At 34.8% G+C, this 18,740-nt stretch overlaps 1 protein-coding gene across 1 annotated transcript; it reads right to left on the minus strand.

The window, feature by feature from the left end:
• Positions 1-853: 853 nt before the first annotated feature.
• On the minus strand, positions 854-16,784 carry LOC120355807 (metal transporter CNNM2-like; the record flags this gene model as incomplete). Its single annotated transcript, XM_039444521.1, is given in 9 exon segments — positions 854-1,162; positions 4,257-4,513; positions 6,025-6,297; positions 9,070-9,210; positions 11,498-11,644; positions 13,468-13,575; positions 13,578-13,631; positions 13,634-13,657; positions 16,607-16,784. Coding segments are annotated over 9 exon segments (1,377 nt in total), but the record flags the coding sequence as incomplete, so codon positions are not given.
• Positions 16,785-18,740: the final 1,956 nt, after the last annotated feature.

Here is an 18,740-nt window from a genome sequence, read left to right on the forward strand (position 1 = left end):
TGTGTCCGAAAGCACTCCACAAACGTGAGTTGATGAAGCTCATAGCTTTTAATCATAAAAATCAGACTGCTATGAGTGAGCTCAGAATTGCTTTTCATGTCCCAGTTGCACAAAGGCCTTATTAGTTTCAATCATGGACCAATCACATAATCCTTCTTTCCTAAAACGTCTTCTATGATGAGTTCTCGTGGCATTTGATATGATTAAGATTAAATAGGCTTTTGAGCCAACTGGCCTTTAAGTTACTACTGAAATTACTCAATATTATAGACTACAGATGGAAATTACTGAGATACTGCAATTATTCAAAAAATGCTAATGAATTAATAATTATTATTGAACGAAAATCAAAATTAAATGTTGTAATTCACCCCGAAGACCTCTGCTACTGCAAATATTGACAACAGGGTAAACAGCTAGATGGAATTCGATGAGCGCTACTATTCAAAAATTATTTCAGCCCAGGAATCAAACCCAGTACCTCCTAATTCCTAAAAGCTGTCTACCCTGTTGTCAATATTTGCAGAAGCAGAAGTCTTCGGAGGTGAATTGCAGCATTTAATTTTGATTTTCCCTGTTGTCAATATTTGCAGTAGCCGAAGTCTTCGGGGTGAATTACAACATTTAATTTGGATTTTCGTTTAATAATAATTATAAATATTATAGACTTATAAATATTATAGACTAACTTCACTCTATGGTGAGATGAAGTAACACAAATTTGACTATATCGTTGTGTTTTCATTACTTAATATTATTGTGAACCAAAAACTATGAATGATGGAAGAAACTGTTTAAAAACCAATATATATTTACAAAATTTACATGAGTCTAGTTCATAGTGTGTGGTCTTTACTTGAATTATATGGAAATGAAATACTTGGTGCAGTGACTTTCTGAACACTCTGTACAATCACAGAATATAATATTTAAGGAGGGTCCCTGCATATTATATTACAGTCACAGATTAAAAATCTTCCTCAGATATTGTGCCTCTTCTTGCATCATATGATAATCTCACTCGACTCATAACACAATTACTGCTACCGAGTCGAGTAATTGCTTCGGAAACTCTGCTAAAAATGAGCCTCTTGAAATACTGCTTCAAGGACAATTGGATAGTTTGTTCATTTTCATGTTCATAGAAAACTGCAAGTCTCACCTGCACAAGGATACTGTACAAAATTAAAATCAGATCATTATCATACCATCATTAAAATACTTTCTAGTTGACAAACTAAGAGATAAGTCCATAAGCAACAGATGCCCTTTTGTATCTTTTCAAAATCAACGTGTTGCATCCGAAAAGATACACAAGGAGCTCTAATGTATCTATCGATAAGCAACAGATGCCCTTTTGTATATTTTCAAAAGCAACGTGTTGCATCCGAAAAGATACACAAGGAGCTTTTTGGAGTTACGTCCTTTAAGCACAACACAACCTATCAGCTGACATTCATTCAACATTCGTTGCAACTTTCTCATTCATGAAGAATCTCTGTGTGTAGGGAGTTCAACTTTGTCTAGGGTCTCTGAAGCCTGATGTTTTTGCAAAGCCGTGAATATTACCCCGCGAACCATACCTTGCCTATATGCCGTTTCAAAGTTATGACAGCTGATAATCAGCCAATCAGAGAACTTCCTAGCCTGCTGAATTATTTGGCGCCAGTGCAAAAATGCCTGAAAAACACTTCGTGTGGTTTGGCCTTACATTATTCAAGACACAATTTTGACAAACAAACCACACAGGCCCCAATTTCCAAATTACAGTACACGTCCCACAGTTTTGCCTCCATGACTTTGAAACGACATATAGGCAAGGTATGGTTCGCGGGGTAATATTCACGGTTTTGCAAAAACATCAGGCTTCAGAGCCCCTAGATCCCTAGATGGAGGAAGCTCCCTACACACAGAGATTCTTCATGAATGAGAAAGTTGCAACGTATCACCAACAATGGAAAGAGCATGTTGAACGAATGTCAGCTGATAGGTTGTGTTGTGCTTAAAGGACGTAACTCCAAAAAGCTCCTTGTGTATCTTTTCGGATGCAACACGTTGCTTTTGAGAAGATACAAAAGAGCATCTGTTGCTTATGGAAAGATACATTAAAGCTCCTTGTGTATCTTCTTGGATGCAACACGTTGCTTTTGAGAAGGTACAAAATAGTATCTGTTTCTTATGGAAAGAAACATTAGAGCTCCTTGTGTATCTTTTCGGATACAACACGTTGATTTTGAGAAGATACAAAATAGCATCTGTTGTTTATGGAAAGATACATAAGAGCTCCTTGTGTATCTTCTTGGATGCAACACGTTGATTTTGAGAAGATACAAAAGGCATCTGTTGCTTATGGAAAGAAACATTGGAGCTCCTTGTGTATCTTTTCGGATACAACACGTTGCTTTTGAGAAGATACAAAAGAGCATCTGTTGCTTATGGAAAGATACATTAAAGCTCCTTGTGTATCTTCTTGGATGCAACACGTTGATTTTGAGAAGATACAAAAGAGCATCTGTTGCTTATGGAAAGATACATTAAAGCTCCTTGTGTATCTTCTTGGATGCAACACGTTGATTTTGAGAAGATACAAAAGGCATCTGTTGCTTATGGAAAGATACATTGAAGCTCCTTGTGTATCTTTTCGGATACAACACGTTGCTTTTGAGAAGATACAAAAGAGCATCTGTTGCTTATGGAAAGATACATTAAAGCTCCTTGTGTATCTTCTTGGATGCAACACGTTGATTTTGAGAAGATACAAAAGGCATCTGTTGCTTATGGAAAGAAACATTAGAGCTCCTTGTGTATCTTTTCGGATACAACACGTTGCTTTTGAGAAGATACAAAAGAGCATCTTCTGTTGCTTATGGCATTCCTTGTGCATCTTTTCGGATGCCACACATAGCTTTTGAGAATATAAAAAAGGGCATCTGTTGCTTCAATTTATCTAATTATTTACAAAAATGCATACAGGTATGGGAACAACAGGCATTATAGTCCAAAACTGTTCCCGATTCAATATCACAAAGTTCTTCATGAGTAATATGAGAAAAAAGTTAATGAAAAATTGAAAATACTTATGGAAAGATACATTAAAGCTCCTTGTGTATCTTTTCGGATTTAACACGTTGCTTTTGAGAAGATACAAAAGAGCATCTGTTTCTTATGGAAAGATACATTAGAGCTCCTTGTGTATCTTTTCGGATTTAACACGTTGCTTTTGAGAAGATACAAGATAGCATCTGTTTCTTATGGAAAGATACATTGGAGCTCCTTGTGTATCTTTTCGAATGCAACTCGTTGCATCCACACTAACGCCCAATGCGTAGAAATGAGGACGAGGCAACAAAGTGTGCGTGTGTGGTTTGCCAGCGCTCTCTTTTATTGGACATTGCTCAGATTTTTGTCGAGCGAAGGCCAATGAAGGCCAGTGCCGGCAAGCCTCCCAACCACACTCTTGTCAACCTTAGACCAGTTATAGAATAGACACGGTCCATTGTATATATTCATACTGAAAGTCGATGAAGCCAACATCCACTGCCAAATCCACCCATCTTGACGTCACAACAGTGACGTCACGCATCGTATAGAAATTATAGAAAACTTTTTTGAGTTTGTTGTGTAAGTGTTTGTGGTGTTTAACTTACATTGTTGTTAAACATAGCTTCTTTTCCATAGCAGATTATTATTTATTTATATAATTATTATTCATGAAAATGGTCATCTCCTGCGCAGCATATAATTGCACTGAAATTTTTAGGAAAAACGTGGAATATCTTTTCATGCGTAAGTTGAAATTCATACACATAAATATTGTAAGTTTTAACTGTAATATTATCCTTGGTTATGATGTAAGTGAACTCATTGCAGCATGACAATAAATTAGTTTTGTAGGCTACCGTACCTTATTATTTTCAAAACACATTATAACTTTGAAGCCGATATCACATAACACATTATAACTTAACCGATATCGTTTTTGCCCGTAGCTAGAAATAACCTAAAAACACCATGAATCTGAAATAGACACAATTTGAAAGTTTTCCATACGATGCGTGACGTCACTGTTGTGACGTCAAGATGGGTGGATTTGGCAGTAGATGTTGGCTTCAGAGGCTAGACTTCCCAGCGTGTCTATTCTATAACTGGTCAAGTTGTCAACCAATTCGTGCTGTTTCCTGTTTTGACAGGACCCAGACTATAAAAATATTTACAAATATTTACTAATAAATTATAAGATTGTTAGTTGCACTTACTTTCTCGACCTCATCGTCAAATACATCGCCGCTGCTGACGACTTCCTCGTTCTTCTTGCAGCGCTCCATGAGGGTGGCACGTTTGGCGGCCAGGTAGAGCGAGCGGCGCACGCGCAAATAGAAGATGTCCGTCACTGCGCGTACGGTGTAATCCGGCACAAACGAGTGACGCAGCATCAAGTCCAGGTTCACACTCTGCAAGCTGCCCAGCTGCTGGGATTGGCTGTGTGAGGTGGCCGTACCAGTCGGTGATTCAGCTGCAAAATGAACAGTGAATAAATGCATGGCAGATTTGTTTGTTTGTTTTTAATATATTCCCAGAGACTCTTAACAGAGTATGAGAATTGTCAAAAAAAATGCATGAAAACATTACTTTGAAAAATTCGACTGAGTCATTGTGAATATTGTAGAACCGTTCCATAATTAAATAAAAACACAAATATGTTGTCAAATTCTACACTGTTTTATTTAGTACACGACCAAGGTTTCTTGACCACACCGGTCACATTTTCAAGTTGACTAAATCAGTTGAAAAGTTGACTGAATCAGTTGACTCAGTCAACTTGAAAATGTGACCGGTGTGGTCACGAAGCCTTGGTCGTGTACTAAATAAAACAGTGTAGAATTTGACAACAGATTTGTGGTTTTATTTAAACATTACTTTCGATAAGAAAATATACACATGACACTTATCCATATAAAGAGTGTTTCAGAAGTAGTGTCGAACATTTTAGGGTATTGTTCCTGGATGATAGGAGACTACAAATGTCGTATTTTAAGTGTCCAAAACTCAGTGGTTATCCTTATAGCTGCCATTTTGTTTTTTTCTCACTTAGGAGGTTTTATCTCAAGAACAAAATGGTGTATTGATCTGAAATTTGGCATGAATATTTATGATATGAAGACTCAACTTTAAAAAAAAAAAAAATGTTCGATGTAAATTTTCAAAATGGCGGCCATTTTTAATTTTTGATTGCAAATTTCACGAAAACCGTTCACTTTACAAAAAAATTACAAAAGTCAAAAAAGTTAGCAAATCTTATCAAGATTTCAAGGATACCTCATTTATTAAGATTGGTCAGTGAATAACAGAGAAATTAATTATTTTCGTACAGGATGAATGATCATGAACAAACAAGATCATCTGAAAAACATTGTAAAATCAGCTGGATGGCCATATGGAGCCATACCGAGTTTCAAAGCTTCATATTAAATGCAATTGGAATTAAAAATGTAATATTGATGTCTAAATTTATTGTGAGAAGTGGTAATGCATGCAATACGAAAATAATGAATTTTTCTGCTATTTTTCGACCGATCTTGATAAATAAGATATCCTTGAAATCTTGATAAAATTTGCTAACTTATTTGTCTCTTCTAAGTTTTCTATGAAGTGAACGGTTTTCGTGAAATTTGCTATCAAAAATTTAAAGTGGCCACCATTTTGGAAATTTACATCGAAAATTTTTCATTTCATTTTTAAAAGTTGAGTCTTTACAGCATAAATATGCATGCCAAATTTCAGATCAATACAAAATTTCTTTCTTGAGATAAAAATTCCTAAGTGAAAAAAAAACAAAATGGCAGCTATAAAGAAAACCGCTGAGTTTTTGACACTTAAAATACGACATCTGTAGTCTCCTATCGTCCGGAAACAATACCCTGAAATGTTCGACACTACTTCTGAAACACTCTGTATAGTCTCATCTTCCAACTAAACTCAAAAATGAAAACGATTGCTTTCAACTAAATCACATCTTTCACTCACCAACGCCAACAGTCTGCGTGAGCGCCTGCAGTCCAAAGTAGGTGAACGGCCCACTCTCGAAGATGAGGTTCTCCCTGCCCACGGTCACCTCCACCCTCCCCTCCAGGATCAGGATGAAGAAGTCGACCGGTCTGCCCTGCTGGTAGATCACCAGGTGTGGGTCGTCCTTTCGCGACTTGTCCTTACGCACCTTGATCTGGTGGATGATGTCCTGCCGCAGGAGACGACTCAGGACTGATTCCGAGATGAATTCCGACTTGAACGGCTCGCAAGCTGTCGATAAACAACACAGAAATAGTACTTTACGTCACAAGTCCGGTAACGGTGGTTTACCGCATAAGTATGATTGTTTCTGCCCGAAACGTAGTTGAGGGCAGAATTATCATACGAATGCGGTAAATACGTTACCGTACAAGTTACGTACAATATTTTTCCTACAGATACCTTGAAAAGTGACCATTTCTGCACTGATTGCAGGCTGCAAAGAATCACTTTTCCGCTCTAGTGCGCAAAGTATTACTTTGCGTACTCCAGATTTGCAGCATGACAACGCAAAATAGTTAGTAGGTTATATGGAGCACCAGTGCAGCAAAATCTAAATTAAGTTGGTAACAGTGACTGTGGTGCACGTTATAAGAATCTTGAAGTGGTGGATGACAGCCACAGCACAGCCGCACCCACCCACACACCACACAGCCGCCCTGAATGGCCATTCAAACACACATACTACATTCTATTTTATTTATTAAAAATAAAATAACACAGATATAAATTTGATGGATTTCAGGCAATTTTACCCATAATTACCCACTTTTCATATTCAATGGTAACTGTAGGAAAAACTTAATGTGAAATACGTGCGCAAAGTTCCTCTGCTGCACTCAAGAAACCACTCAAGTAAACGTTTCTTTCGGTGCAGCAAACTGTCACTTTGCGCACTAGTTGCACAAATAACTATTTTGTCATACTTTTCTCAGAAATGATAATATTGCTGAGAAACAGAAACCATTACCTGCTGCTGCTCGAGTTACTGCTTTCTATAAACATTACCTAGCGCTTAGTGCCTAGTTCATAACAGACCCATCGAGCTCAAATAGAATGATAAAGGCCAATATTAAAAAATGTCAGATGAGTTCTTATAACTTGAAATTTATTAGATGAGTTCTAATAATATTTGAGTTATTCTATTAGTTACTTAGATATTATTAATTCAGTGGACAGTGCCTCCGAGAGCTATTTTCCACGAGGCAGAATGAGGCAGACACTGTTAGGAATTTGAATCTGGAACAATTTGATTAGAATAAGAAACGTATTCAGATGTTTTCTTAATGTAAAGTCATAAAGGTTTTCTTCACGTAGCTAAGCTAAAGTACATCTTCAGAAGATGTAGCCGTCCTATCTACTGATAATGGGAAACATACTCGACTGTAAAGAAAACCATATGATCTCTTCACAGTATAGTATGCTGTAATGAAAATCACATGTTTTCTTGTTCTGCAAACAGCTGTTTACCGGCTTGATTTGATGCATGGAAAACAGCTGCAATTGAGTAAGTATGACAAAAAAATGTAAATATCGACTTGAAATATCGATATATAACAATTATAATCGATACACTCATTTGCTATGTGAATTTGTGCCGCTGATAGTTTCTCATACTGTGCCATTCTTAAGGTGCGTACAGACTTTCGCTCTGCTCCACAACCGAACGTCACTCCAGCAGAGCGATTGATGATCGACCGGGGAGCAACAGTGGTTCGACCGGGGAACGCGAGAAGATCTAACATCTTCCGTAACGTTCATGATAGGTTTCGCGGGAGGAGCGACTGTGGTACGATGGAGGAACGAGGGCGGTACGAAGGCGGAGCGTGCTCGGTGCGGGTTGGAAGTGCGTATATGTATACGCAGCTTAACACTCTCACCCGGCCAAAACAGTGATATTAGACAGTAGTCGACAGTAATCGGCATGAGTTAACAAACAATCGGATTGGAAATTGGAACATAAATGACCTATACCATGGGATATCTTATTAAGCCATTACTCGTTGCCTTAGAACTTGATATCTATATATAATAACTATGCTCTTTATTTACTTACATTGTGAATAATGTCGGGGCACCGAGCTTCGCTCGTTATTTATTTATTGATAAACACGATTTTTTTAAATGATTGGGGATGAAGAACTAACAGGCACAGCCAAACACTGTTTCCTCCCCGAATTTTTATTTATACACTATAAATAGTCCAAAAAGTAGGTTATGTTCTATACACTTGAATTCAGGTCCAATTTCCAGTCCAAACATTTGAAAACAGAAAAGTTCTAATTTAGATTGTTCACAAACCAAATTGAATAACAAAATAGCACTCACTAATCAATTAAAACTGTAAAATAATGATAAACTTTGAAAATTTTGATATACTTCAATTAAGAATGATATACCATGACATGTCAACAAATCAGATATTTTGATCAATTGGATTAAAATTTCTAGATAATATTTCTCGTAAGATATGCTGATTGATTCAACAGCTAAAAATAATTATGTCTCTCTCTCCCACATCTTCTGTTATCGACAGACGACGAAATCATCATCTGTTTTTTCAAGGATGAATAATTATTATCCTTTTAATGTCGTTCAGCGAGTTTTCCCAGTGATGAGACCTAGTGCAATCGAATTTTTATATCATAAACCTATCATGTTCCAAATTTCGTGAAAATCGTTAGAGCTGTTTTCGTGATCCGTTGGACATGAATATATTATAACCATATAAATAACTAAATATATAATATATACAGAAATCGCTCGCTTAATATAATGGGATTATTACTGAAGATAGACTACTGACATCTGAGAATACGAGAGTGAATGAAAGTAAAAAATTATTTATTATTAATGAGGATGATATAACTCAGAGACTGGATATTCCAATGAATAGAATGCAATAACGGTATCAACAACTCCAAACAACAATTTTCAAGATGTAATCATTATTTGAAACAAATAACCAAATTTAATAATAGCTACAATAAGCAGATTACTCACAAGTGTTCAAGTACTGGAATGTAGCCAACGTGAGTTGCGGCGAAATATGAATTCGCTGGATCTCGCTTCGCTCGGCAAACTTTGTAAAATCTTGTTTGGGGTTCCTTCTAGAGCCCCGCCTGTGTTTAGACCTGTTATCGGCTGAAAAATTGGCAAAATATTGTTGTCAGCTACCCATTTCACCCAATTTCAAATTGCAACAACAGTTAGTCCCAGTTGCACAAAATCCTGTTGAATTTAATCATGATTAAATGCTACTATAACCAATCAGAGAAGACTTTTTCGAGAAGAAGGCTTCTTCAATTGATTCTCTTGACATTTAGAGCCGTTTGCACAGTAACAGTTTAAACTAAATTTCATTTCAAACTGGATTAAATCCGTATCAAGTCTCGTTTGTTATAATGTGTTACATTTTTAGTTTAAGTCACCAGCTGATTAAATTCAGTTTAAGCTTTGACTGAGCAAACGGCCCTTAATCACGATTAAAATCTAACAGGCTTTTGTGCAACTGGGCCTCACAGCTTGAACACCAATAATTAAAATCATCTTCAATGATAATCAATCATACATTGGATATTGATCAATTATTGTTGCTCGATAATGAATAAATCAAAAATAATATTAAACAAACAATATAGAGGAAGAAAATAAGATATTAGTTACATATACGCAAGACAGAAATTTGAAAAAATCTAGAAGCCGAAATTTTAGGCGACTAAATAGAAAATGATACAATAAAATAGTAGGAAATACCTTTGTACTATTTATATTGATTGAAATACCTTGATGCTCTGTGCAGATTGGAGGAAGTTGTGAGTTGCGCAATAAGAGAAAAACCATGTTATATTTCAATAATGAAGTTGGAATGAATTGATGCTTGAAATGAATATTATATGTTTTAAAATGCTTAGAAGATACGAGAGGTTCACACTATCTAAGAATTAATTCATAAAAATATAGAGACAGTATTTCTGGAATGTAAGAGTTGATACTGTTCAAAATGAATGTTTTATTGTTAAAATTTTCAGAAAATGTGAAAGATTAGCACATCATAAGCTATCAAATAATCACTTTTTGTGTAGTTGAGAAGTTGATATTGTGGTAATTATTCATATTGAATGAGAAAGACTAAGAAATTGTCAAAAACCACAGACTTATTGATACTTAGAAAGACCGGTTTCGGTTATTACACCATTGTCAATCTCTGATAAACGTAGTACACCAGTGTAAGTTCATAAGAGATTGACAATGGTGTAATAACCGAAACCGGTCTTTCTAAGTATCAATAAATCTGTGGTTTTTGACAATTTATTAGTCTTTTTCATTCACTATCAAATAATGTTATATCTACAGTGAGGTGCACGTTATAATGGCAGTGGAGAAAGATGGGAGAACAACGTTGCCGATCCTCTGTCTTGTCAATGCCTTCTATGGACGGTAGCTGATACAGCTTTTTGATGTAATATCAACTGTTAATTCTCGTTTAAAATAATCAATCAATTTTATTAAGCAAGAAATGATATTTTTCAATAATTACATAATGAATTTTCATAATTGAGATGGAATATTTTGTTTAGTTATTAATACTTCATTGTTAAAAGACTATGTGGCAACAGAGCAAAGCGAGAAAGAGATAGCGCTATCCGCTTTGTTGAATGATAGACAAGGATAGCAATATCAATTCGCTAATCAAACACTGCCATTACAACGTGAACCTCGCTATAGTATTTAATTTACAACATTAAAACATTACACACAATATTGAGATTACAAAGTTACACGAGATTACATTATAAGTATTACACGAGATAAGTTACATTTATGTCAAATTCAATATAAGTCAGATTTGACTGATTACTTGTTGAATTTACTGTGATATTATTTGACTTGAATAACCAACTCATTACAACAAATCGTCTAAAAATATTACTGAAAAGTTGATTTTGAGTCTTGTAGTTCTTCACTTTAAAAAATTTTCAGTAATTAAATATGTTTACAAAGTAGATTTTCAAATTTAGATGCTTCGAAACAAAAAATTGAGCAAATATTCAACATTATTATCACTAAAATAGGAAAGAATCACATATCAAAGAAATAATTTTGACGAAAGACCGAAAAAAAAACTTGAATAAGCAATAGGAGAAGCTCCCGTGAGCTTCCAGGTATAGTTCAAGTAAATAAATTATGACTTAATTATCATGACATAGGATTGCAATTCTTGATCATAGAGAATTGTAAGTTATTTGAAATAAATACACCTTCGGTGTTGTTCTACACCTTGTGAACGATAGATTTTAGAAAAGGAAGCCTGTTTGATTTGTTTGGAGCCCTGTTTTTCCAAGTGCACGATTTTCTCAAAAAATGTGACAAGGACAGGGAACTAGACCAATATCAATAATATCTATGAAGAAAAGGACAGTGAACTTACTCCAAACATCTGTTTCGTCCATAATTTCCGCCTGAATTATTTCCTCAATGACATCCTCCAGAGTTATGATACCAACGGTTTCATAGAACGGATCGCCGTCTCCTTCAGAATTGACGCGATGTACGAATGCCATATGACCTCTGTTTCCTGAAAACAATTCCAAAAAGAAATACATTTTATATTCTTCAGTATGGATTCGTCTATTATACAGGGTGATTCTTAATTATGGTAAAATAATTTAATACGTGATAGTAGAGGTAGAAATAAGAAAAAAAGTTCCTATAAACATATATCCATAGACGCTTCATTAGCGAGCTATACAGAGTGAAAGTTTTCGTCCGGAATTCAGTCCCTCTGGTGAAATACACCGATGCCGAATTGTTTGAGGACTCGTTTTTGAAAAAACTTATGCTGGATTAATATGTAAAAATATCTGAAAAGTTGAATAAAACTAGTCTGGAAGCTGTAGTGTGAGTAGTTTTTGAGAAAAAAGTTGAAATATGCAAAAAATCCAAGTAGAAAAACACAGACTTTTACGTTTGATGCCCAATAACTTTCTTTAATGACCAGTAAACAAATAATTTTTCGCAATAAAAATTGTAGAGAATTTAATTCTGAAAAGAATTATGTAAGCTGTGTAAACTAGAATTTGATTGAAGGTTGAATAAAAAGTATTCTTATGTAGTACATTACACCACAAAAATTTGCTGTTTTATGAGGAGAGAACTAATAAGTCCTAGGTTGTAGCTGATTGCAAATGAAACATGGATTAAACTAACAGCTGCTCCAAAACAGCTGATTTTTTGTTTTAAATAGAAAAATATTTGAAAGAAATCATCAGCTGAGAATTATTTTCAGAAATATTTTAGCTCACTGTTGAACAAACCAACAAATAATAATAATAATAATAATAATTTATTCTTTGCATGTACATATTTTACAATGTTTGGCAGTTCGTCAAAACAATAAAAACAACAATAAAAACAATAAATTGTTCATAAATATAAACAACAACAAAAAATACAAGAAGAAGAACAAGTCAATCAATCAATCAATTAATTAAAAACAACCTGTATGAAATGAAAATTCAGGTGAAATGCTGTAAATTTAGATATGTAAGTTAGTTAAGAATAATATCATTATTAAATAAAGTCCAAAACAAATGCTGTACATTTCCTCATTGCTGCAAATTAGTTGAGATTTATGATATGACAGATATGGCAGAACCCCCCAAGAACTCTTCCAAACTGTAAAATTCCCTGTTCATCAGCCAGTTTCCCAGGCATTCCTTGAATTCCCTTTTATTCTTCAAATTTGTGATTTCTTTAGGGAGAGCATTTAAAATCTTTTTAATCATATACTGAGGGCTTGTCTCAAAAAATTTAGTTTTATGGGCCTGTATTCTCAATTCTCTATTATTTCTGGTATTGTGTCTGTGGATAGATGCCCCAGTGAGCCAGGACTCTCGCAATTTGAATCCATACATTGCACATTCTTGAATATAGAGGCTAGGAAGAGTAAGCATTTTTAAACTTTTAAATGAACCTCTACAGGAGGTTCTTGGAGATTTCTTCAAAATCATCCTGATAACTCTCTTCTGCATCCTGAATACCCTTATTGAGTCCTGTGAAATCCCCCAAAACATTAAGCCATGAGACCTAGTGCAATCGAATTTTTATATTATAAACCTACTATGTTTATTTATTCGTGGACATAATCACAAAATCATAAAATATGATTAGGAAGGAACAACAGGCTTGGCCCAAATCTATTCATTCCAAAATTTTGATGTTCTGAATTTCGTGAGAATCGTTACAGCCGTTTTCGAGATCCGTTGGACATAAATAGCCATATAAATAACCAGATAACCAAATATAAAAATACAGAAATTGTTCGCTGAATATAATAGAATTCATACCACATTTAACTTGGTTATTATTATTTTTTAATCTTAATTCTAAGCTACAAACCTTCCTTGAACTGCTTGAACAGTATATCGAGCGTGGTGTCTTCGAAGACAAAGTAGCAGGGGTTTTCATAGAACTGGCACAACGTCTTCAAGGGTATGTTATCATCAGGTCGACCAGCGCCAGGTCTTTTATGAAGAACATCGTGATGATATTATGACGCGCGTCTCGTAAACAGGGATTCTTGAGAAGCCTGCAAAATTCAGATTTCAGTATAGAAAAATAGACAAATATTAGACAAATACTTTCCAAAATTCGACTGAGTCACTGTTGATGTTTTAGAACCGTATGTTATATAATACTTTTCCTACAGATACCTGAAAAGTGACCATTTCTACACTGATTGCAGGCCACAAAGAATCACTTTTCCGCACTAGTGCGCAAAGTGAGTACTTTGCGTACTCCAGATTTGCAGCATGACAACGCAAAATAGTTAGTAGGTATTATGGAGCACCAGTGCAGCAAAATCAAAATTAAGTTGGTAACTGTGACTGTGGTGCACGTTATAAGAGTCTTGAGGTGGTGGACAACAGTGGATGACAGCCGCCCCCCCCCCGCCATTCAAACACACAACATACTACATTCTATTTAAATAAATTAAGGTTTTTTAATAACAGCATCACAAACACAAACATTTGATGCATTTCAGGCAATTTCACCCATAATTACCCACTTTTCATATTCAATGGTAACTGTAGGAAAAATGTAATGTGAAATACGTGCGCAAAGTTCCTCTGCTGCACTCAACAAACCATTCCGCCCTCGCCTACGGCTCGGCGTAAACGTTTCTTTCGGTGCAGCAAACTGTCACTTTGCGCACTAGTTGCACAAATAACTATTCCGTATTATGTTCAGATAAAGTATTTTCACTTGATGCACTTTATTGCACTTGAATGTTCAAATTAATGACATAAATTTCGAATCTAGTCGTGTTTAATTCAAAAATATTACAAGCCGCAAGCCGTGCTACTTATTTTGTATATTTAAACTATCCATGTGCTTTATTCGTATTTCAATAGGGATAATTGGATGTTGAATAAATGACATAAATGTCGAGACTAGTGACAAGTGTTTAATTAATAGTTATTTGTGCAACTAGTGCGCAAAGTGTCAGTTTGCTGCACCGAAAGAAACGTTTACGCCCGAGCCGTAGGCGAGGGCGGAATGGTTTCTTGAGTGCAGCAGAGGAACTTTGCGCATGTATTTCACATTAAGTTTTTCCTACAGTTACCATTGAATATGAAAAGTGGGTAATTATGGGTAAAATTGCCTGAAATGCATCAAATGTTTTTCTGTGTAATTTTATTATTGATAAAAACCTTAATTCTAAAATCCTAAAGTCCTCGTTGTCCTTGGTTATAATATATAATGAATAATAATTAGCGCGTTGTGCTTCGTTGCACCTCTGCTCACTATAGCAGCCACAGCAGTCACTGTTACCAACTTCATTTTGATTTTGCTGCACTGGTGCTCCATATAACCTACTAGCTATTTTGCGTTGTCATGCTGCAAATCTGGAGTGCAGAAAAATTTTTCCCGCACTAGAGCGGAAAAGTGATTCTTTGCGTTCTGTAATCAGTGCAGCAATGGCCACTTTTCAACGTAACTGTAGGAAAAAAATATTACAGGGGAACTACTTATTTTCTATAATTAAACTTTCCAAATGGTTTACTCGGGAATAGAACACTGTAGTATGAGATTGTAGAACTTTTTCATGATGGAATAAAACATCAAGGTTGTCGTCTCTACTAAGAAGGCATTTGGTAGAAAGATCAAATTATTGTGCTTTATTATTTGATTAACAATGTATAAAACAATAAAATATGACCTCCCATTACAAATATAATCCCTTCAGTTGAAAAATGATAAGAGTGGATGAAAACAAACAGTAATGAGAAACAAAAAAAGTAGAATTGGAAAATTTGAAAAGAAAGTTATAATCTCGAATTCACTTCAACAATGTTCTTTGAGTTGCGTTTCAAATTCAAATTTATAAGTACAACCTACACCAAATTGAATAATTTGAAACCAAATAGATCAAATCAACAGGGCCTGAGAAGAAACAGCAAATACCGCAAAATACTGTGGAAGTGCATGTTTATTGATAAAGTTAGAACGGTTCGAACTTGAGACAAACGGCGATTTTCTACAAGATTAATGATCCATGAAGAGGAAATCATTCATTTTGAAGCTTCCAAGGTACTCCAACCAATCATATCTTGTCTTGGAAATCTTGAAGAGATGAATCTGGGAGAATACATCAAATTTTGTAAATTTCAATTATTAATCAAATCAAATATTTTCCCACTGTCATCAACAATTACATAGAAATCGTCAACTATGATTGATTCTTTATTCTTTATTGATTCATACAATATGTACTTCATCTAAATGATAGGGAGAGAAAAAATAAAGTAAACTTGTGCTATCTCTCTCCCAAATTTAGATAAGGTTACACATAGTCCGAAATAGGTTAAGTCTTGTAGTTGTTCACTTCACAAAATTTAATGTGCTCAATTATTTACACAAAGTAGATTTTTTAATTTAAATGCTTCAAAACCAACATAGAATAAATTTTTCACATTATTATATTTCTTCTATTTTTTATTATTTGATCTTGATCAATCAATAAATAAAATAATCACTTTTGAACAATTAATTACGACATAGCAGTCAGGTATTTATAATAAAAGCTGTTAGCTTCTACTCACATTAATGTAGCGCTTTCGAACAGTGTCCGAATCTTTCAGCTAGTGTCCGAAAGCGCTAAACTAATGTAAGTAGAAGCTAATAGCTTTTATTTATAAATACCTGACTGCTATGTCGTAATTATTTGTTCCAAAGTGATTATTTAACAAGCAGTTCGTAACGGAATCAAACATTGAAAAGAAATAAAATAAGGTTACCGTACATACAATTTGTAAATGTTATACACATGGAAAGGTACAGTTTGGTAAATTTAAAATTTATATCTGCATGCTCGAAAAATTCTTCAATAGCATAAAAGCTTGAATGTTGCGATTAGCTGTTGGTTATCTGATAGGCTGTTATGCTAGACTAAAAACTCATAAAACTAATCGTTATGATGCTAATAAATAATATTTAATGTGTAACATGTTTTTTATTTTGCTCAATGAATTACCTGACTTCATGATTTCGGAGACTGTCTCAAAATCGAGGACAGCATCGACAGAAAGCATGTAGACATCCTCCAGTTTGGTCATTACATCACCAGCGATCTTCTTGCGTAGTTCCAGCGCACCCGAAATTATGTTCACTTCATCATCCTTCAAGTCGTTGTACTGCGTTTGTAACTGCAACCAACAAAAATAGATACATTAATACTATTATAAGTAACCATGAATATTTTGTCTATTTTCTCAACTTACAGAAATGCTAGAGGTAGCAAAATACATGCGATATATTCTACTACCATTTGAGATGTACTAACGTTCTCTAAATATTGTTTTTCTACAACTGTGCATAAAGAAAGAATTTACACACTCAATTCTCCTCGTAAAACAGCTTATTTCTGAGGAGAGTCTACTTTTTCGCTCGCTAACCATCTGCGCATGCGCAGTACATTTACTTTATGCTCCCAAATCATTCGTGCATGCACAGAAGAGTTTCTTTACGCTCCCTAATCAGCTGATTGTAAGCAGCTCGCCAAAAAGTCAGATCTTAAAAAGTCGGTAATTGTAACTCCGCCGATATAAGTAATTTAACAGGTTTGGGCAGTAGTAGAAAAAATGTTGTATGTAATGCTTCGCGTAATGCTTCTTTATCGCTCTTGCAAAATTATCACGCTCCGCTTCACGTCGCGTGATAACTGTTTGGCGCGAGTGATAAAGTTGCGCATTACGCTCTTAATACATAAATAGCTATTTTGTCATAGTCGTTCAATTTCAGCTCTTTTACATGCATGAAATCAATCCGGTAAACAACTATTTGCAGAACAAATAAACATATGATTATCATTACAGCATACTCTACTGTACTGAAACCATGCTTTCTTTACAGTCGAGTATGTTTCCTAGTTCCGAAATAGGAACAGCAAAACTGCTACAAAAAAAAAAACACATTCAGCGCTCCAGGTGGAAGTTTTGTCAACTTTCACCAAATTCCTGATTCGGAATTTGTAAACTAGGTTATGTTTATAGAATGCATGTAGTAACTTCAGCACAATCAGGTAATGTTTTCTATTTCTCAATTATTATTCTTTAGATTATTATGACAAAAAATAGTGTACGTTATTTGGACGTGAATGTCTTTTGCAGTGCTCGAATGAAATTCTAGAGACATCATTGGTTGAGTTCAAAGCCACTGATCAATTCCATCGGTTTTTTACGTTCAGTAAAAAACCTGATCACAGATTAGTGTTCACAGATGAACCACAGAATGAAAAGTCGGCTAATATCTTGACGCCATAATCTGCCATCTGAAAGAAAGTGTAGCATTGTAATACAGCAGTAGTTTTAATTTCTAACAAGATGATGCAGTCATGTGTCGTGTCTTGGTGCACTCAAATCTTAGTTAGATTGATAACTTCCATTTTGTGTGTATTCTGTGGCTGAACGGTTGCTCATGAGTCATGACTGACAGATGTTTCCCCCTGTTGATCATATTTTGTAAAAAAAACTAGAACTTAACCTATTTCATTGTGATTAATGGAAAATGGAAAAATTAAAATGGAAAACCTTCAGGTGATTGGAGTAGTTTTAAATGCTTTGTAAAATATTTTAAATGTTATTGAATTTATGTAATCATGCATTTCTCTGCTCCCAAATACATTTTAATGGAGTCCATCATTTGTAAACAACCTCATATTCAGCCATGTCTGTTTACGTTCAGCTACTCTATTTACGTTCTTTTCCATCGGTGGAAAGTACGATTAACTGATCATGAACGAACCGGATATGACGTATTCTTTTTCTTATCAGTTAGACCAAATACCTTGAAGAGGTATAAACGCACAATACTATTGGCCTTCCCATGCGGCTCTTACTTGAAATAATAAATTATATGAATATGAAATTTATTGATTCCTTTCACAAAAAACATAAAAAATTACAATTTAAAAAGTAGGAACTAAGTTGACTACTCTAACCAGTATTCGTGGTCAACATACAGAAAAAAACCTTAATCATCATTACAAAAAATTAAAGGTTTCATTGAGGTATTTTAGCCCTAGATATTATATAATATATATTTTTTGTAATATTATAGATCACAAAAATCTTCAAGATCTTTAGTATGTAATAATCTTCCAGGCTGTC

This window comes from Nilaparvata lugens, unplaced genomic scaffold (genome assembly GCF_014356525.2).
Source record: "Nilaparvata lugens isolate BPH unplaced genomic scaffold, ASM1435652v1 scaffold4871, whole genome shotgun sequence".
NCBI lineage: Eukaryota > Metazoa > Arthropoda > Insecta > Hemiptera > Delphacidae > Nilaparvata > Nilaparvata lugens.